Source organism: Marmota monax, unplaced genomic scaffold (genome assembly GCF_021218885.2).
Source record: "Marmota monax isolate L192 unplaced genomic scaffold, Marmota_monax_Labrador192_F-V1.1 WCK01_AAM20220418_F8-fsc00014, whole genome shotgun sequence".
In the NCBI taxonomy this organism is placed as follows: Eukaryota; Metazoa; Chordata; class Mammalia; order Rodentia; family Sciuridae; genus Marmota; species Marmota monax.
In genome coordinates, this window is record NW_026695222.1 from 14,336,011 (window position 1) to 14,357,875 (window position 21,865).

Here is a 21,865-nt window from a genome sequence, read left to right on the forward strand (position 1 = left end):
AGGCAGAGCTGCTTCAAATACTGTCTCTACTTCAAGCCCAAGAGCTCCCTGATTCTGTAACCTTGGGGACATTGGGGGAAGTTACCTGTGGTCACTAGGTTTGTGTATCCTCACCTGTGCAAGTGATAGGGGCTCATGTCTTGGGAGATACTGAAGATGAAATCAGTCACCCAGGGTACAGCCATCAACCTGTCGCCTGGCACAGAGAAAACGCCCAGCAGTCTAGCCATTACTGCTGGTCACCTCCAGGTGCTCTGGGGAGGAGACCAATTTGTGCCACATTGGACTCATTCTGTCCACAGACACCAAGAGATGTTTCACACTGGGGGCCTCATTGTCTTCTGTGGGCTGCTGGCCCAGGTCACAGCCCAGCTCGCAGGCCTGCCCGTGCCGCTGGACCCAGGCCTGCCCGAGCCCCTGGACCCGACTCTGTCCTTGGATCTGACTCCAGCCCTGGATTCAAATGCCATAGATCTTGCTGGAAGCTTGAGGGATGGTAAGTCTGTGATGGCCTCTGTCAGAGGTGTGTACGTACATGTGTGTGCGCGTGTGCACAGGTGTGCATAAACAACACCCCATCTGGTAGGAGAAGGGGCACGATGAGTAGGGGAGAGGAACTGAGGGCCTGGAGGTGACAGAGGTGCCCTCAGAGGCCCTTCTACTCATTTCCAGCTCTCAGCAATGGCCTGCTCTTTGGGGGTCTGCTGGACATTCTGGAACACCTCCAGCTTTTGAACATCCTGAAGCCTGGAGGGGGCACTTCCGGTGGCCTGGTTGGCCTTTTCGGAAAACTGGCTTCCTCTCTCTCCATCCTGAACAACATCCTCTAGTGAGTTGACTTAAATACTGCCCTGGACCCCAGAAGCAGCTGAGATCTGCCAGCCCCAGGTGGCAGCCCTGAGGGAGGGGGCGGTGGCCTGAGCCTGCAGCCGGGACTCAGTTGGCAGGGACACTGGCCCTCTTCTCCAGTCCCTGAAGTACGTCCCAGAACCATCTACAGTCCTCAGGACAACCCTTCAAGGTCAGCTTAATGATGCCCAGTTCACAGATGAGGACACTGAGCACAGGGACAGGCCTGTGCTCACTTAACGAGATGCAGAGCAAGGAATGTCACTGTAACTTCCTGAGTCCAGGGCGACCTATTTTCCTCTGCACCACTGCCATCTCCTCCCTCCCCCGCTGAGAACACAGTGGACTTTGATGGAGGCAGGAGAACATCAGCTCCCGCCTCCAAGGTGTCATCAGTGACACTAACAGAGCCAGGCGGTGTCTGTGGAAAGTTCTGAAGTGGTGCTTCCCATGGGACACCCCAGAGCTCACTGAGCCAGAAGCACTAGGGTGTCTGTGAGTGGCCACAGCCTGGGCCTGGATGGGATTGGGTCAAAGCCATTGCCAAGGATCTGGCTCTGGCTCCCTGACTGGCAGAGAGACAGACTTAAGATTGAGTGATTCAGGCCCATAGACGTTGGCGCAGACTTACCACTATTCCCACCATCGCCCGTTCATGCACTGAACAAACCGTCCATCCATCCATTCATCCGTCCATCCATCTGTCCAGACAAGCTTTCCTTCATTTGACCCCTTCCTCTGCCATCCACCCACCCGCATATCCATCCACCCACCTTCCCATCCACCCACAAGGGCAGCCCCTTCCTTGGTAAGTCCCTGAGCTGGCACACAGCAGGCCACCAACCCAGACACAGTCCCCTCCTTGATGACCTCATAGACTTGAGACGAAGAGGGCGTCATCCATGTCAGGATCCAGTCTTGGCAGAGGCTGGGAGAAGTGCTGTGAGGCTCAGCACCCGTGTGGCTCTGGCTGCAAGACACCCACATTGTCTTCCGTGGTCCTGGTGGGCAGCTCCTCCTCCCCTTGGATGGTCTCTGGGGTTGAAGGTGGTGTCCAGGTTTGAGGCTCGAGGAGCTGATGTTTCTCCCTCCGATGTTGCACCCTGGACAGCATCAAGGTCACCAATCCCCAGCTGTTGGAACTCAGTTATGTGCAGAGCCACAGCGCCCATGGCCTCTACGTCACCATCCCTCTGGGATTGATACTTAAAGTGAATACGTGAGTAGGTCCCCAGGGTGGAAGGAATGGTGGCTCAGCAAGGGAGATCTGAGGTCTCTGGGGAGGCACCAGGGGGTGGGAGTGCAACGACCTGAGCCTCCGTCTGCAGCTCAATTGCCACTCTGCCGAGCAACCTTGGGTGCCGAGGGAACTCACTTGACCTCTGTGAGCCTTGGGTCTCCTGGGGGAAGTGAGCTGCGTGCACCTGTGGGCAAGGTGGGGTCAGGTGAGGCTCACGTGTCTGAAAAGGGGAAAAACCAGCTGCACCGTGGAATGTGGAGGCCAGATGCCATCAGGGTTGCCTCCTCACCAGGGGCCTGGTGGGAAGTCTGCTGGAGCTGGACGTGAAGCTCAACATCACTGCGGAACTCTTGGTTGTGAAAGACAATGAGAGGAAGAGCCACCTGGTGCTTGGTGACTGCACCCATTCCCCTGGCAGCCTGCGGATCTCCCTGCTTAACGGGTAAGGCCGAGGGCTGACTCTCTGCCCCCGAGGAACAGAGTGGAATGGTGGGTGGATTGATGGAAAGATGGAATGTTGGGAAAATGGAAGAGGAAGAGGATGGAAGGGAGGATGGATAAGGGGTGGGTGGGTGGATGGAGGAGAGGGTGGGTGGGTGGGTGGGTGGGCGGTTGGTGATGAATGGATGATTAATAGAGGTGGATGTTTAGATGGTTAAACGTGTGGAGGGAAGGATGGATGGATGGATATATGTGTGGACAGATGTATAGACGGATTAATAAGTAAATGGAAGGGTAAAGTTTTCACTTATCCTTATTAGGCCACCATGACTAATTTGACGTTGGATTAGGCAACAAGATGTCTGAGTTTAAGCCTCAGCTATGACAGGGCTGAGGGGAGGTGAAGGGCCTCTGAGCTTGAATGGTCTTCTCCTGCGTGGCTGTGGCTTGCCTATCTGTAACGTGGAACTACATGGGGTCACTGATAAAGCCCCCAAGACAGCATGGGTGAAAGTGCTGTGTCCCCTAAGGGGCAAACAGACATGAAGTCTCACTAGGGTCCTCACTGGGCCTTGATGGGACTGGGTTAAAGCCATTGCCAAGGATCTGGCTCTGGCTCCGGCTCCCTGACTTACAGAGAGACAGACTTAAGTTTGAGTGATTCAGGCCCTTAGACGTTGGTGCAGACTTACCACTATTCCCACCATCACCCATTCATGCTCTGAACAAACCGTCTGTCTGTACATCCATCTATCCACCCTTCTGTCCAGCCAAGCTTTCCTTCATTTGACCCCTCCGCTGCCATCCACCCACCCGCATATCCATCCATCCACCTTCCCATCAATTTGATGTTGGATTAGGAAACTGGTTTCAGTCCCCTGTCACCTGGGAAGGCTGAGATCATACCCAACATGTAGGAATCATGGCCCCATGGCCGAGGTCTTCACGTGCCATCTCAGGAGTCCTCCTAGCTCCACAGGGAGCATGGGTCATACTTTGATGTCCTTGTGAAAATCAAAGTGGTGCTTCCAAGCTCTCTCTCCCCCTGCCCTGTCCTGGGGCTGTGGGCTCCTCCCCCTGGTGCCTGTGTGTGCAGGGCGTGACTCCCTCTGGGTAGGACCCTGGCTGCACATGGGGTGAGGGGATAGGCCTGGTCTGATGCTGACACTGTGTCCCTCTCAAGAATTTTCCAGGTCCACCCTCGGCTCCTGAGTCACACCCACAGCTTTTTTGCTCCCTTCCCCATTCAAGACCTCGTGGACAACCTCACGGGCATCTTGAATAAAGTCCTTCCTGAGCTGGTGCAGGGCAAGGTAGGTGGGCTGGGCTGGGGGCTCCCCTGATCCGTGCGCCTCAGAGATTCTCAGGCTGAGAGAGTCGTGGGGTGAGCTACCTGAGTCCCTCAGTTTGAGAAGTAATTCCACCCGTCCATCAGTCTGTCGGTTGCTACATCTGTCCTTGGTTCTTTCCGTCCCTCCAAATGCCTCGGTGGGCTACAGTCTGGTCCAGGCCCCGTGCCTGTCCACACCGCAGCTGAACTGGGTCGGCCCTGCCTGAGAAGCCCCACCAGCCCTCCATGGCTGCAGACCAGAGGTCTTCCAGGCTAGACTCGGGTGTCTCCTAGGGCCAGAAACCGCCTTCCAGAACCTTCCACAGAGGCAAAGTCAGAGTGAACGCACCTCAACATGACATTCAGGCCCCTTCCCAATGTCCCTCATGCCTTTAGTTTCTCCTTCTGCCTAGAGTGCCTGAGACATTCGTCCCCACACCTGCTCAGAATCAAACGCTTAGACACAGAGAAGTGACAGAAAACCTTCCCCAGAGAACCCCCAATAGAGACGATGATGCTCCCGGGTGTCCCACGGGTGCCCCTTTGGTAACTCCCCTCTCTGCCTGGCTCAGGTGTGCCGTCTGGTCAATGGCGTTCTCGAAAAACTGGACATCCCCCTGGTGCATGAGATCATTCGTAAGTGGTGCTTCCAAGCTCTCTCCCCCTCTGCAAGAGCAGCCATGTCCCCAGGGGTTTTGTCCCTGCACACCACAGGGCAGCTCGGGCCTCTGCTTCCACCTTACCTTGGTTTTGGTTTCTTTGTTCCCCTGAAGTATCCGGAAAGTTCTGAGGTCAAAGGCTGCCCTCCTTGGCCCTGACACTGAGACCAGCTGGGCCCTGGGTGGAAGGGCCCGTCCTCATCCGACCAGCCTGAGCATGACGGGTCTCCAGCAGCCCCACTTGCTGGCCCTCCACGTCAGGAGGAATGTGGCTCTCCCTGACTCCTTCTCCTCACGACCAGGACTCTAGACTGGTTTTCTGTTTTGTTTTTCATTTTCTAGACAAGCTGATCCCTGAAGTGAATCTTGTCATCAGGGTCTAGGCCTTGCTGAAAGGACCCTGGTCTCTGCTCTGCTGCTTAGTGTGGCTCCCTGCCCCACAGGATCTGGGACAGTCTGTTACTCTGCTGGTAGGAGGCAGCAGGGGTCTTGAGACTAATGACACTTATATAAGTCAGCTTTCCCTCCCTGTAACGAAATGCCAAAAGTAATAAATTATCAAGACAAAAAAGGTTTGTTTGGGCCCACAGTTTGTTTCCAGTCCATGATTGATGGGCGACCCTTGTCACGGTGAGGCAGTGCCTCGTGGTGGGAGCATGTGATGGAGCAGATGCTCACCTCATCAGGCACAAAGCACAAAAGAAAGAGCAAGAGCTGAGCACACACATCCAGAATCACCACACGCAAGTCCACTTGAGCTCATGGACACACGCTCTCAAATGCATGATCCAGCCTGGGCTACCCTTGTGAATAAGGCCAAGCCTCTAGGCCCAGGGTCTCAGCCTCCTTCTGTCCCCCTGGAGGGCAGGTTTGATGCTGGATCAATACCAATAAGAGTCCATGACCTTGAGTCTCCCTGCTGACTGGGCTCTTCTCCCCACAGACCCGCTTCTTGCTGCAGTCCACCCGCTCCTGCCCAGGACAGGAAAGGCTGGCCCCACGTCCTACAAAATGACAAGGCTGCCTCGTCCCTGGGAGCCTGTGCCACCTCCTCCTCTGGCTGCAGCAAAATAGCCGGGGGGTGATGAACAACTTGTGTAGATTGATACAGCAGGAGTGGGAGCCCTTTATTGTAGGACAGGAGGGGTATTTATACATTCCACACAGCTTATCTAATTAGCATAAACTAGATACAGCAGTCAACCAATCAGGAATCTCCACACTTCATGGCTCGCTGGCGTTACTTCACAAACCACTCCCTCTGGCATTTTGCCAGGCGCCATCCTGACTTGTTTACAGACTCTAACACTCCCCCTAGGTGTGCGGAACCTCCCCTGCTCCCCACCAAATAAAACCGCTCCTCTTCTGCACCAGGGCATCTTGTGCTTCTTCAGCATCACGTGAGGGCTCCCGGCTGGGACTGGCCCTGACCCAGGTGGCTGGGGACAACAGAGCGTGGGCCTGGAGGGGTCAACAGGCCAGACCCAGGCAGTTTCTAGTTCTCGGTAATGTCTCCAATTTTCTTTGGGAACAATTTGTTTTCTTGGAGCCATCTGGACCCACTGGCCCGAATATCCAGATTGTGGGGCATCCTTGACTTCAACAGCTTCGGGGTCACCCGCTGGGTGAAGAGATGGAGAAAAGGTACCAGCCAATTCAAGGACAACCTCCCCATCTTTGTCCCTGCCTGAGGAACAGGGAGGACACCTGGGACTCCAGGGGCCAAGGGCAGCACCTCAGCACTTAGTCTGCAGAGCCCACTGGCAGCTCTGGGCCCTGGATGCCTGTGGGGCCAGCCGAGCCCAACTGTCCATGGGACAAGGTGGTCTGTAACAGCCCTGCTGCAGCCAGTGCCCAGTTGAGAAAGCAATGCCCCCTGGTCCACCCAGTCTGCAGGCCGCTTTCTATTGAGTAGCCCACGGGTGTTTGGGTACCTCAGGTGTCAGGCCAAAGAGCACCCATCCCACTGTGTGGCTCACATTCTTAGCTCTGCAGAGACATACCTCCTCAGGAGATGGTGACATTCTATGCCACAAGCAGCCAAATGTCAGCCCTGTGACTCACTCACAATGGGAACCATGGTCACCAGCACCCTAAAATAGCCCAAGAGGCCCTCACACAAGCTCAATGACCACAAGCAGAAAAACACTTTGGGTCACTGAATTTGCCCCAAATCTCCCTCCCCTGCAATGTCACCAGGTTAATTTTCCCCCTAATATTTCCTAAAAATATTGTCATGTAAGCACCAGTATCCAAAATCCCCTAAAGTCTGAATTCCCTGGATTCCCTCTTAATCTCAACAGGGGCACAGGGCCACTGGTGTCTGGTGGGACCTACATGCCTGGTTTCCATCCTGATGTGTCATTCTACCCGAGACATTTGAGTCTAAAATGATCCAATATCAGACAAACCACAACTGAGCTGCATGAGACGTTCCTGGACTTTTTCCATATTTGCCCTTTGATTGTCTACTCTCCCCCATTTTTAAACCACACCAAGAGTTGCTCAGCACTACAAGAAAACACATCTCACTAGAGGTCCTCAAGCACTCTCTGTACCAGGCCCTCTACCTCCCCCAGACATCATCTCCAACCCCCAGAACTCCATGGGAGTTCATGCCTCATCTCATTTATCTCTGTGCAGCCAGATGGTGGCCAGCCTCAACCAACCCACTGCACCCAGGGAGCTGGCTCTCCCCTGGTAGAGTGGAGTTGCATTTATACCCTGCCATGGTGTGTTTCTTTGGCAACTCTGATCACTGTGCCAAACTGATAAGTAGAAGAGTGTATACCAGTTATGAACCCCGGGGAGAGAGTGGTCACCAGTCCCCAGGGTAGACTCTACGCACTTCTGCTCAATGCATCTGCATGGGAATCTCCAAGAAAAACAACACAGTCAGCACTGGGTAGAAAAACACTTAGATGGAGAGGAGACAGAGCAAGAGGACTTCAATAATGTGCATCATTCCCCATGGTTAACAAGTCCCCCCACCCAAGTCACTGGTACCAAGCAATTGGCTATGCTCACTGCTCTTGAGCCTAGAGGCTCCTCCCCTTCCCTAATAGAGTCTGAAAACTGAAAACTGGGGACATATTTGAGGGCCTTTGATGCAGACACTTAAAAAAAAAAAAGGAGTACATATTGAGTTTGAAGCAGGAAAAGCTATAACCACATAATGTACACACCATGTGAGCTCCTCATCTTAGGGTAAGGAGGTATCTCAGGCCCAAGGCTCACTCTCATGAGACTAAACAGAAGTTTGAAAGATTGCACACACAAGACTGCCTTTCTCAGCATAACCATTAATTGGCCACTAAGATAACCAAGGAGAGACTACAGAAACTTCATATGACAAAGAATACAGACTTCACTGAATTGATTCAGGAAAGTCTCTAAACAAATAACTACAACAACCAGTAACAATAACAAACTCTGAGGGGAGGGAGAATCCAATTTCCAGAAACTACCACATTATATTTTTTAAATATCCAGTGTTCAGCTAATAAACCAGATATTTGTATAAAATATGCAAAACACTTGTATAAGACATGCAAATCAACAAGAAAACTTGGCCTATACCCATGAAAAACTGTCTCCAAAGAATCTCAGGTGTTGGACTCACTACACAAGAACTTAAATTCACTATTTAAATATGTTCGGAGAATATATGTTAAGAAACCATATCTAAAAACTAAAGGAAATCTCAGAACAAAATCTAGAAAATAGAGAATGTGTATAAAGTCATAGAAATCATTGACAAACAGAAATTCTGCAGCTGAAAAGTACAGTAACTGAAATGGAAAATTCACTTAAAAAATGAAACAGCAGATTTTAACAGGCCAAGGAAAATAATCTGCAAGCTTGGTAGCAGATCAATTGATATTCTTTAATCTGTAGAGCAGAAAGAAGAAATTATATATATATATATATATATATATATATATATATATATATATATATAAATGAATAAAGATTCAAAGGTCATCAAGCATATGAACATACACATCATGGGAGTCACAGAAGAGGAGAGAGGGTGAGAAAAGAACATTTGAAAGAATGGCTTCAATTTTTCCAATTTTGATTAAAAAAATAATCATCACTTCAAAGAGCTCAACAAGAAATTCACACTTAAACAATTTATAATAAAACAAAAGACAAAGAGAGCATCTTAAAAGCAATAGGACAAAAGTGAGTCATCAAGTATAAGAAAGTCTCAATAAGACTAACATCTGATTTTTAATCAGAAACCTTGGAGGCCAAAAGGCAGTTGAATGTCTTACTCAAAGTGCTAAGAGAAAAAGACTATCAAGGGACACAGCCACAGCATTGTTTATAGCAGCACAATTCACAATAGCTAAACTTTGGAACCAACTAGATGTCCTCCAATAGATGAATGGATAAAAAAAATGTAGCAAAAATACACAATGGAATATTACTCAGCAATAAAAGAGAATGAAATCATGGCATTTTCAGATAAATGGATGGAGTTAGAGAAAATAATGCTAAGTGAAGTTAGCCAATCCCAAAAAACCAAAGGCCAAATGTTTTCTCTGATATAGGGAGGCTGATACATAGTGGGGTAGGGAGAGGGATCATGGGAGGAATAGAGGAACTCTAGATAGGGCAGAGGGGTGGGAGGGAAAGGGAGGGGCATGGGGTTAGAAATGATTGTGGAATGTGATGGTCATTATTATCCAAAGTAGATGTATGAAGACACGAACTGGTGTGAATATACTTTGTGTACAACCAGAGATATGAAAAAATGTGCTCTCGATGTGTAATAAGAATTGTCATGCATTCTGCTGTCATATATAAATAAAAATAAACAACAAAAAAAAAGACTATCAACCAAGAATTCTATATCCAGCGAAACAATCCTTCAAAAGTGTAGGAGAAGGTAAGGCATTTCCACATAAATAAAACAGAAAGAACTTAACACTAGAGAACATGCCCTGATGAGTCTTTTGGGGTGAAATGAAAGGATACTTGATACAGACTGCAGGAAGAAATAAAGAGCACCAGTAAAGTTAACTACTTAGGCGAATATAAAAGACAGTGGGGTTTTTGTTTATATCTCTTTTCTCTGTTTTATTTAAATGACAAAACAATAATTAGAAATGTGTGATGATGAGGCTGGGACAGAGTGGCACATACCCTAACTGGGGAGACTGGGGCAGGAGGACTGCAAGTTCCAAGACAGCCTCAGCAACTCAACAAGGCCCTCAGCAACTTAGCAAGACTTTGTCTCAAAATTAAAAAAAATAAAAATAAAAAGGATTGGGGAATGCTGCTCAGCAGTTAAGCACCCCTGAGCTCAATCTTCATTACCAAAAAGAGAAAAGGAAGAGAGAAAGAAAAGAAATTTGTGATGATGGGGCATACAATGTATAAAGATATAACTTGTATAAAAATAACAGCATGGAGTAAGGGAGTGGGCAGAGATCCGTAGAGGCAAAAATATTTATGTAGTATTGAGATTAAGTTCATATGAAGCTGAATAGACTTAACAATTAAGATGCTTATTGTAATCCTTAGGGCAACTACTCAGAAAATAACACATAAAACAAAGTAAAGGAATTAAAACCGTACACTAGGAAATACACATCTACACAAGTGTCAGTTGGTAATTGAAAAAGAAAGAAATATAAAACACATAACTGGGTGCAATGATATGTGCTTTTACTCCCAACACTCTGGAGGCTGAGGTAGAGGGATCACTTGAGACTGGGAGTTCAAGACCAGCCTGAGCAACACAGCTAGATCCCATCTCAAAACAAACAAAAAGCCCAACAACAATAACAACAAAACATAATGCATACAGAAAACAAATATCAAAACACCATGTTTAAATCCTGTGTTATCAGCAATTACATTAAATGTAAATGGTTTAAACACTCCAACTAAAAGTTCCTATCTCCAAATACCATCCAGTTGGGACCATGGGATGAGGTCTTCAACATGGGAATTTTGAGAGGACATAAACTTTCAGTCTACAACATCACCCTCTCTTAATTTGGCCCCTTAAATTGCTCTCTCACGCTTAATTTCTCTGGTTTGTTTTTTTGTTCACATTATTTAAAACGCTCTGAAATTGCTGTTTCTTTCTTTCCTTCCCCATTCACTATGATGCTCCCTCACTAGAGGGTAAGCTTCAGGAGGTAAGAGCTCTGTCTCCTCCTCCACAGCTGAATCCCCAGCATCTGAACCGTGACTGCCACATAATAGACGCTTAGCAAGTACAGGTTGAAGGAATGGATGGCGGAGGCCACTTCCATCGATGTGTAATAAAACCACGCTTTGAACACCTGCCAAACTGGTGTCGATGTGACTCTTTCACTTTGGGAGATATTTAAATGGAGATTGGAGGTTGTAAAAGTGGTATGGATAGGAGCCTCAGGAGGATTTGAGGAAGGGAGGCCCTTTACCCTGTCCTGACTGGAGTCAGGGTAATGTTTTAATGAACAAGAAACTGAAGATGGGAGGCTGGGGACTCTGCTCAGCAGCTAGCTGTCACTTTACTCCCTCAAGGCAACGGAGCAGAGGATGGTGGTTCTGTGAGTGACTCTGCAGCCACACTTTGGAGGTGCCATTCATTTCCAAGGAAGGCTAGCCCTGCAGGCTCACATGATCCTTACCCACCAATCAGAAAGCACCCCATGCCAACTGTCAAACCCTTCAACTGTTAAACTGTCATAACTGTCAAACCACCCCCGGCTCTATAAATATGCAGAGCTGTTCTTCAATAAACGGGCATTTTTTCCTATGACAAGCCTTGTTCGTTCTTTCATTTCCTCTCCTGGAATGTTTCACTCAAATTCTACCAAGTTTTAGGCCCAACCAATCTGCTTCCAAAAAAAAAAAAAAACCCTCTCTGACTACTCTAACCAATTCTGCGTCTTTTCTTTCTTGGATGGCTTGATATCAGGTAGTTGGTACCATGCCATATTGTTCATGAATAGATTAATAAAGTAAGAAAGCCAGGGACAGTGGCCCGTGTCTATAATCCCAGAGATTTGGGAAGTTGAGTCAGGAGGATCGTAATTTCAAGGACAGTCTCAGCAACTTAGTGAGGCCCTAAGCGACTTTGTGAGACCCTGTCTCAAAATTAAAAAATGAAAAGAGCCTGGGATGTGGCTCAGTGGTTAAGTGCCCCTGAGTGCTATCCCCAGTAACAAAGAAGAAAAGATTAAGAAAAAGTGATTAAAACTATATCTATTTACATGATGTTATGTATAGAAACTCCAAAATTTCCACTAAAAAAAACTGTTAGAACTAATGAATGAATTCAGCCAGATTGCAGAATACAGGATCAATATGTTAAAATCAGCCATGTCTCTATACAGTGCCAAGGAAACAACCAAAAAACAAAATTAAGAAAATAATTGCGTTTATGAGTGCATCAAAGGAGATAAAATACTTAGAAATAAATTTGAACAGGATTTGAAATATTTGTTGCATACTGAAAAGAGATTAATGTGGAAAGAAATTTTAAAATACCTAAGTGAATGAAAAGACCTCCTATGTGTGTGGATTTGAATAGTAGAAGTGACTATGGAGATAGATAGATAGATAGATAGATAGATAGATGATAGATAGATGGATGAAACCCAGTTGTATTTGAATATATATATTCATACTGAACTCAGGGGTGATTAACCAGTGAGCCACATCCCCAGCCCGTTTTATTTATTTATTTTTTATTTTGAGACAGGGTCTTGCCAATACTCCCAAAATGGATCTACAGATACAGTGAAATCTCTCTCAAAATCCCAGCTGACTTCTTTGCAGAAATTGACAAGCTCATCCTAAAATTCTTGGAGAAAAATAAATAATGGGGTAAGTTTGCTATTACAAGATTTCTTGAACTGAACATAGGGAGACAACTTAAAGGAACATATTAAGTACATAAAGGTAAATGCATCTGATTTGTGGCATGAGGCGTGAGGGGATCTGTAAATGACTGAAGTCCAGGGAGCTGGGGCCTGATCAACCTGGTTCCTGAGTTCTCTCTGTGACCACTAGAGGGAGCAGATGAACGGTTCTTCCCAGCATCTCTTCCTGGGATAAATAGTAAAATTTGGTAGCAGTGACTAGGATCCAGCTCCTCCTGTCCTGCAAGGAAGGGTCTCATCTAATCTACACAGAGTTGGGGTCCTAAGGCCCAAAGTCACAGAGCTTGTGGGCCATGGACCAGGGAGCAGATCCAGAAGTCGGGCTTCAGAGTTCAGGGTGTCGCTGTAGATTCAAAACTCACGGCTTTGCCCAAATCTGATAGCACCCCAGAAAGGGCTAAAGGTTCGCTAGCCCTTTCTATTTTTTATTTTGAGAAAGAGCCTTGATACATTGCTCAGGCTGACCTTGAGCTTCTGACCCTCCTGCCTCAGCCTCTTGAGTATCTGGGATTATGGGCATTCACCAACATGCCCAGCCACTTTTTTAAAAAAAATTATTTTGCTTTGCACACTGATTATTCGCCAGCTGGGTGCTAACTGTGAATGCATTCTCCATTTTCCCAGCCAGAACATCGGATTCTCTCACATGAACTGCTTGTCCCCTAGAGTTGCAGATTTATCAAGTAGGATTGTAGATTTACTTATAAAAACATAGGCATTTATGGGGGGTGTGGCTCAGTACTAGAACATGTGCTGAGCACAAACAAGACCTCGGGTTCCATCTCCAGCACATAAAATTAAATATGTACATTTAATTAATATATATCACTATTAAAATGCATTTCAGATAAACAACAAATGATTTTTAGTGTAAGTATCTCAAATATTTCATGGGATATAATTATACTAAAATTTTGCTTTTGATCATCATCTGAAATTCAAATACAACTGGGTTTCACTCCTATCTATATAGTAGAAGTGACTATGGAGATAGATAGATAGATAGATAGATAGATGAAACCCAGTTGTATTTGAATATATATATTCATACTGAACTCAGGGGTGATTAACCAGTGAGCCACATCCCCAGCCTGTTTTTTTGTTTGTTTTTTTTTTTTTGTTTTTTTTTTGAGACAGGGTCTTGCCAAGTTGCTTAGAGCTTTGCTAATTTGCTGAGACTGGTCTCAAATTTCCAATCCTCCTGCCTCAGCCTCCCAATTCACTGGGACTATAAGAATGAGCTGCTGCACCCAGTGATATGTATTTTTAATGCAGAAAAGAAAAAATCCGGCGGTGCCTGTCTGACCCACATCCTTTGTTCATTTCCCATGTTGGCTTCACAGCCACTTTGCTGGTCTCCTGACTATTCCTCTAACTCAGCAGGTGACTCTCCCAATCTTCCTCTAAAGGCATTGCATTTGAAACTCCTGCTCTGTTCTCCATTACTCTACAGAGGAGAATATTTACTGAGCTTCTACTATGTGCTAGTTGTTTTTTTTTTTTTTTTTCTTTTATGGTGCTTGGAAATATACAAGCAGGTAAGCACTCTAGCCCTGAGCTGCACCCCAGACCTGATGTGTTGGTTTGAGGTGGCTGAACCCGGATGTTAGACAATCAAAAGGAAGCTGCACCTTGGCCTCCTCTGAGCTGAAAGTTGAACGGTAAACAAATACCAAGCTCCAGGCAGGATGAGAGCTGGAGTCCAGGGGGGTGGACCTAAGGGCTTCCCTGGGGAAATCATCAAAACAGTAAGATGGATGGATGGACGGACAGAGAGACGGATGGATGGGTGGATGGATGGATGGGTGGATGGACGGATGGATGGATGGATGGGTGGATGGATGGATGGATGGGTGGACGGACGGATTCTAAAGCAAGTGCAGTAAAATGCTCATGGTAGAACGGAGCTGGTCGATAGAGTTCTCTGGAAAAACCAACTTTTCTCTAATGCTTCCTGGGGGAAGGCAAGATGGCCCTGGCTACAGTGGTGAGAATAAACTTGAGGGGGTCAGGTGGAGGTCAGTCCATTGAAGAAGAAATAAGGAAGACTGAGGGCGGCCGGGCAGTGGGGGGGTGGACGGAGAGAGATTCCCTTTGAGGGAGCCTCTAAGAGCCAGGCCTGCTGTGGGGATGGCGTCTCAGGAGCAGCCAGAGGCCTGCTGGGCTGGGGAGGGGCTGCTGCGGGGTGCCTCACTCACCTGAGGGCAGCCCTCATCTCCCCTCCTGAAGCCCTGGTGACCAGTCCACGTTCCCACAGGAAACCAACCCTGCGGGGGCCATGAAGGAGATGTCACATGGTTCCCTGCCCCCCGCCCCCCCCCCACCCCGCCTGGCCCCAGGAAGACACCAAAGCAAAACAAACAAGAAGCAGGACTCAGAATCCAGATCAGACACAAAGAGGCAGAGAACCCCCTTCCCTCGGGGCTGGGGTCCTCCATGGGGAAGAGGTGGGGTCTGGCTCCACGTGCTCAGAAGCCCCCAAGGATTGTTAGGTGACCCCAGACAGCTCGGGCAGGGTTGGCAGGAGCACAGGCTGCCTGCGAACGGGGACCTTGGAGGCCCCGAGGTCTCCACACCTGTCCCTAATAGTGGCTTTGAAAAGACAGAGCAAGGGCTGGGGACACGGCTCAGCGGGACAGCGCTTGCCTGGCATACGGCAGGTCCTGGGCTTGACCCCCAGCTTTGCCGGCCAGAGCTGGTGAAGGGGCTCCTGCACCCCCGTCTGACAGGGTCACAGCGTGGGGGAGGCTGCGGCAGGGCCACCCCATCTGGAAACCGGAACCCTGGGGAGTGTTAGGAGTTTTGTTTATGATCCTCATGATACAGATCACAGGGCTCACGTCAATCAATCATCCAAGTACGCATTGCCTGAGATTGCAGGAAAATTCCAGAAGGAGACCAAGGATATCATAAAGACGTGCCCCGAGGTGCATTTCAGTATCTCTCGGGATACAAACAATAGTGTCATTCCTCAAACCTGAGCCCACGGTTAACAATTTACTCTACCCATCTCCTAAAGCCACAACCTGTGTGACACCTGGCTACAGAAAAACAATTGCTGTGTCCACAGAACCAGGACCACCGAAGGCAGCTTATGGTATCCCCCTCGGGTACAGGAGGCTAACACAAATGCATTCCCCCACCAACACCCTCCTCTGCCTTGCACAGGAATTTATGCTGAAATTGGGAAACACATAATTGATGTTAATGACAAATGGGTTGAGGTGCAGTGCCTGCCCTTCGGTTAAAGATTACAAGACGTAAGAATTGGTGATCCTTGACCAAGGATCAGGAAACTTTTTAAGAAAGCAGTTGAATAGGTCATATGAAAAAAGGAAATTACCTTGGAAATTAAAATAGAATAATGTAAAATTAACATAGATGTAGTTTAAAGGCACTTCAGAGCAGTAGGCTTTTAAATAATAGACTTTCACTACTCTAAGTGTGTTTTACTGGGATTTTAGTTTAGAAGTAAGAAAGCTTACCAGTAATCATAAGTATGCTTTAAAGTTAAAGGTTAATGAAATAGTTATAGGTATGCGGTAAAGTTGGAAGTGAATAAAGGTCAGGAGACCTGGGGCCGAGCTGCGTAGTCTAGCACCTAGTGATCGAGGTGAAAACGTAGAAGCTTAACCATGATTGGCAAAGGTTATGGGATAATATTTTAAACAAGGTACTCAATATCCTAGGTAATCAGTGTATGTCAGAAAAGATTGTAACTCTTGAAAATTATGTAAATCAAAGAGGTTTCGGGCTTTGAGGCTCTCCTTTAACTACCCGAAAAAAACCATCTGTAAAAATGGTATTAAAATAAGGGCCCCTCCGGGGGCAGCAGGTCTTTGCTGGAGGCTGCTCCTGACTTGCAACCTGTTGTCCTGTCTCTTCTTCCTCCGTACAGGACCCCCGGATCCCCCCTGGGGCTGGCCCCCGGCACAGAACTAGTGTGTTTCTGTTTCCACTGAGGCCTTGGAAAAAGGTGTCGCCTCTGACAGGGGCTCAGCCAGACCTCCCCCATCCCACGCACAGGCACCCGTGGGAGTAAGCAGCACCCAGCCCTCAGTGAGCACTTAGGCAGCTTAACTGTCACCCGTATCACCATCTCTGTAAGCCTGTTGTCACTTTCTGTTTGTGGGAAATTATGTTTCTCACCTTGGACTGTGAGACACAAATTCCTTATCTAAGTTTTCAACTGTGAGTTATTTTGCCTAAATGTCTGCTGAGGAGATAATAACCCCAGGAGTTGGTGGGAATAGTAAAATATGGAGGTGGACCCAGGAGGTGGTGACAACCTTACAGAAATGACCATACACTGGCCGAAAGATATGCGCACAGGATTTGGAATCAGACAGGCCCGAGTTCAAATCCTGACTTCTGGTCCAGATAGCTGTGTGACCTGGAGCAAATCATTCAGCCTTTCTGTGCCTCCATTTCTTCTTTTTTAAAAAATATTTATATTTTTAGTTGTAGGTGGACATAATATCTTTATTTTACATTTATGTGGTGCTGAGGATCAAACCCAGTGCCTCATGCATGGTAGGCGAGCACTCCACCACTGAGCCACAATCCCAGCCCCCCTCTTCCTCCATTTATCCATCTGTCCCATGGGCTCTGGGCTGAGCCTGGCAGGTAGTAAGCTCTTAGAAATGGTAGGACCAATCTGTTCTATGCTTCCACAGTCCCCTTTCCTTATGGGCATGATCAGCCCCCAAAATTAGATTCAAAGTCAAATGCATGAAAAATGAACAGGGAGTCACATGGTGTGTGTGTGTGTGTGTGTGTGTGTGTGTGTGTTGGGGGACATCTAGTTCCTAGGGGGTGCTGAAACTTCTTAAACCCTCAAAGCTGCATGGCGCTTGCCATCGTCTCCAATATTCCACCTGTGTTCTTTTTGTTCAGGTCCTCCCCCTGAGACAGGAGCAAGGTGACTTCACATTACTTTATCAGTCTCTAGCTCACTCTATCTTCCCAGGAGAATATGAGCACACAGAGGGCCAGGGCTGGGCTGGTCCTCCTGCCTGTCCAGGGCTCAGAACAGTGTCCACACCCAGGATCTGTCCTATGCCTTCATCAGGGAGAGACACGGGGATGGACCCCTAAAACACCCACCAAGTCACGGGCTCCAAGTGTAGGCGCCTGTGATTCTGCTGTGGGCTGCAGGTGGGACCCTCTCCACTCTCCTGACCTAGAGAGAGTGGCGATGGGGTGGGAGTGGGGGGTACGCTGGCAGTGTGTCTCTAGTGGTGGCCACAGGGGAGACACAAGGCTCAACCTGAGTCCCCTGGAGCTGAAACATCCCCATTTGAGGGACTCAGCTGCCCCCAGAGGCCTGTTCCAGTAACAACCCCATTCCCAGGGCTCCCTATATCCCAGAGACACCCCATTTCCCAGGCCCTACATAGATAGTCACAACTTGTTTCTAAGAACAGGAAACCATGCCCAGGGAAGAGTCGTCACACCCCTGGGCTTGTTAAACACCTACTTCGTCCCTTGTCCTATGGCTACAGCCACAGGATAGCTGTAAGGACCGTAGGGTAACAAATGCTCCGACCAATAGCGATACCTGCACTCGCAGACGGCCCTGGGTCCCATCCCCAGCTCTGCAAAGAAAACAGAGAGAGAGAGACACACACACAGAGAGAGAGAGAGAGAGAGAGAGAGAGAGAGAGAGAGCCCCTTCCTGGGTCCCAGGCCCCTAGAGCCATGTGGTCATGCAGTTGACCGGTTCCTGCTGGGCTCTCCATGTCCACACCTGAGTCAAGGTCAGGCACAGCTCAGTGATGAGGATGGGACCCAGAGCCCCTTTGCCAGTCCAGGGTGTAGCACAGAGAGGGGAGGACATGTGCCTAAGGTCACACAGTAGAGGCAGATCACTCTTGGCATGTCCACATGCCAACGTCTGTTCTTTCCTCGGGGACCCCAGCTCTGTCCCGGGACTTCAGAGAGGCACCCAAGAGATAACCAGAGGGGTTGGGGATGTGGCTTCAGCTGTAGCGCGCTCGCCTGGCATGCGCAGGGCGCTGGGTTCTAACCTCAACACCACATAAAATAAAAGATATTGTGTCCACCGAAAACTGAAAAATAAATATTAAAAAATTCTCTCTCTTTAAAAAGAGAGAGAGAGAGAGAGAGAGAGAGAGAGAGAGATGACCAGAGACAAAGTGAAAAAGATATAAGAAGAAACAGAGAGAGGGGGAGGGGAGGGTCAGGACAGGGACAGACAGAGGGGGAGGAAACAGAAAGAAGGGGATAAAAGGAGGAAGACAGAGCTGGGCGCAGTGGCTCATGTCTGTAATCCTAGCAGCTTGGGAGGCTGAGGCAGGAGGATCACGAGTTCAAGGTCAGCCTCAGGAATTTAGCAAGGCCCTATATTTTAAAAGGGCTGGAGGTGTGGCTCAGGGATTAGGTGGCCCTGGGTACAAAAAAAAAGTAAGGAGACAGATGCAGGGAACCAGAACGGAGAAGTGCAGGCCTCGGAGGCCAGAGGCTGGCGGCAGGGTCCCAGGCCTGGTTTATGGGGGCAGAAGTTCCACTGCGGCCCGTGTCGCTCTGGGGCATGCTGCAGACCCCAGCGCCCCAGCTTTGCTCAGTTCCCACCCCCCAGCCATCTCCCCTCCACCCCGAGTTCCAGTTCTGGTGGGGACACCCCCTCCCCTGCCACCCACCTAGACTGTCCCCCTTCACGAGTCTCCAACAGTCTTCCGGCCTCGCTCCTCATAGCCCACCCTCCCGGGGACCCTCCCCCGCTCACCCATGTGCCACCTCGTGCCATCACCTCCCTGCCTGAAGCCTGGGTCAGATGTCATCTCTTCCTTGAAGGCCTCTTTGAACCAGCCCAGTTGAGCTGAACCCCCGCCTCTGGGCCACCTATCGAGTGGGGACAGTCACACCCCAGGCAGGTGCTGATCCTGCTGCCTGTGTCTCTCTGCAACCTTTTGTCACACCCGCACGTGAGGTCCCACATTCGGCCCTGATGACAATCCCTGAGTCAACCTCCGTGCTGGTGTGTGACAGTTGGCCTGGGCCCCCCTCCGAATAAGCCTGTTCAGGTGACGTCCCTCCATCCCACACTGTCCTTTGGGCTGGAACTCGCAAAACTTGGTCGCCCCAAGGTGACCTTGGTGAGGCCACTCTATGCACTTGCTTCAGCTGGACTGGGAGTCCCACGGGGGCAGGGACGGGGTCCTCATGTCCCACGCAGAGCTGGGACACCGCCTGGTTCACCAGGGTTTGTTTGCACTGAATTTAATCCGTCTCTGTCCCACAAAAGGGAACTCATACCCGGAAAGTTCCAGAACTGCTTTCTTTATTTCTTTCCAGTGGTTCCGGGACTGACGTGACCCTGCTTTTGTCACCGTTATCAGCAAAGTGTCCCTGGAATCCGGAGGAGGTGGGGGCAGATGGAGGCATGAGGTTTCCCCCCCTCCCTTGTCCTCTGCCCGACCTCTGTTGACTCACTCTCAAGCCACGGAGTTTGTTTGCAGATCAAAAAAAAAGAAAGAAAGAAAAACATATTCAGTGTAAAAAGAATTTTTCTTGTTTTCTTAAATTTTGAAAAACACCAAGAAAATGGCAAAAGTCACCCAGTGGATCACATCATCAAAAAACAAATACGGTCACCTGATGGGTGCACTCCTTCCAGAATGTTCTCTAGAGGAAAAAAAAAAAAATTTTTTTTAATGAAAACAGAGGGAACTGTTTTCCGTGTTGGTCCAGCTCGGTCGCCCTGCAGTGACCTGTGGCCCAGGTTTATTTGATGAATTGCCTGTTACTGGACATTAAGCTGGCCCCACTTGGGGACGATCATAGCTAAGGACGCAGGCTGAGTCCCGCAGCTCTCTCCTCCCGATCCTCTGCAACGCCCTTGGCAGAGCCCACGTGCCCTGGGCCCACAGCGCGGTGCCTCATGGCGTTGAGCGGCTCCCAGTGCAGACAGCAGAGCCCGTCACACCTGGTGGCATTGGCCACGTGGGGCGCAACGTCCTTATTTGACAGCTGGGGACACTGAGAGATAAGAGCTGGCTTATCCAAAATCAGCCCCAGGGAGTGGCCGACTCCACGTCACCAAGAGACCTTCTCCCCACTCTGTCATCTCTTTAAGATTTTACCACCGACCCCATAATCTCCAGGGGACCTGGGGCGGGGTGTGGGACGCGGTGTGGGTGGGATGTGGCCGGGGTGTGGCGTCTGTCCTGCTCGGGACAGGCCTGGCTAATCCACCCGACACCCAAGGCCGTCATCAGCCGGTGGTCTTCCTGCCCCTCTTGACCCCTTTGTCTCCAGCTGACTCAGTGTCCCCTGCATGAGGGACCCAAGAGCTGCGAACCTGTTCTTGGCCCCCTGGCTGCACCGTGGCAGGGCCCGATCCTTGGTGCACACCGTCGCTGCGTTGTAGGGCCTAGAATGACACATGAGTTTTCAGATCCAGTTCCAGCAAATGCTAGTGCCCATCAGGGTGCAGCAAGAAGCGCCCTGCTAGGGTCAGGTGAGCAGGAAAGGCCTTTCCAAGGAGGGGACTCTGAAGCTGAGGCTTGGCAAATGAAAAGAAGCCAGCAGAGGCGGGAGAGGGGAGAACGGCAGCAGGCTCCGCATGTGCAAAGGCCCTGAGGTGGGAATGAAAGGCACAAGGGGCAAAGTGGTGAGAGATGAAGTTTGAAGGGAGAACAGCAACCGACCACGACGGGTCTCCCAGACCCTGGTTCTCACATGAGAGCAACGGAGCCTTGGAGAGTCCTCACGGGCAGAGGAGTGGGGAGTAACGCCTTGAGAGCTAACTGGCTGTGCGCAGAGCTGGACTTTAAAGGGGACCAAAGGTGGAGACAGGAGACCAGAGAAGGGGAATGAATGAGTGAATCATGGACATCCCTCTAGGCAGAGGGCGACCCACGGCCTACGAGGGTGAAGAGCTGGTGCTCTGAGTCACCCTCCCGGGGGCAGCTCCCTGCAGACGCTGCCTTCTGAGTCAGGTCTCGAAGGTGGCCGTCGGCTTCCCAAGTACCAAATTCTCTGAGGTGCCAAGGATCCCGTGGCCTCCTCTGTGACCTTGAGTCGGTCCCCAGTGGAGGAGGAGAGCCCGGGGGAGGAAGCCACTCTGCTGAGGCCGCAGATGCCCCCAGAGAGCCAGGTGCCTGCGGGGCCTTGGGACTCCAGAGGCTGCCCTCCGGCTCCCGTGGGCGTCAGTGAGCCTGGGCGGGGGCCGGTCCCTGGTGCTTGCAGACCCCAGCCCAGGCCAGGGCTGGAGGCAGGAAGCAGCGGCCGACAGGGGCCCAGACCCTGGCTCAGCCTCCAGCACCCACAGAGGGGCATTGTCCGTGGGCAGCAGCCGTGGCCAGCGGGGAGCCGCCGCGGGGCGTGTGCCTCCCTGGAGATGTGCCCAAGGCGCTGGCAGGGTCCTTCCGGGGAGTCCTGGCTCCGGAGCTTCCTCCTCAGGGACTCGGGGCCTTTGGCAGGTTCACAG

General features: G+C 49.7%; 1 protein-coding gene across 1 annotated transcript; it reads left to right on the forward strand.

Moving 5' to 3' along the window:
• Nucleotides 1–312: 312 nt before the first annotated feature.
• On the forward strand, nt 313–4,902 carry LOC124085396 (BPI fold-containing family A member 1-like). Its single transcript, XM_046433051.1, has 7 exons — nt 313–496; nt 673–829; nt 1,961–2,068; nt 2,382–2,531; nt 3,756–3,843; nt 4,433–4,496; nt 4,862–4,902. Exons 1-7 carry the CDS (start codon nt 313–315, stop codon nt 4,900–4,902), a joined length of 792 nt encoding a protein of 263 aa, XP_046289007.1.
• The last annotated feature ends 16,963 nt before the right edge of the window (nt 4,903–21,865 follow it).

What these genes read in the sequence shown, in the direction of transcription:
- LOC124085396 (XM_046433051.1), top strand. Translation starts at nt 313, where the DNA reads ATGTTTCACACTGGGGGCCTCATTGTCTTCTGTGGGCTGCTGGCCCAG. An exon ending in ATCCTGAACAACATCCTCTA is followed by an intron (nt 830 to 1,960) that starts GTGAGTTGACTT and finishes CACCCTGGACAG; the next exon opens with CATCAAGGTCACCAATCCCC. An exon ending in CCTGGTGCATGAGATCATTC is followed by an intron (nt 4,497 to 4,861) that starts GTAAGTGGTGCT and finishes TTCATTTTCTAG; the next exon opens with ACAAGCTGATCCCTGAAGTG.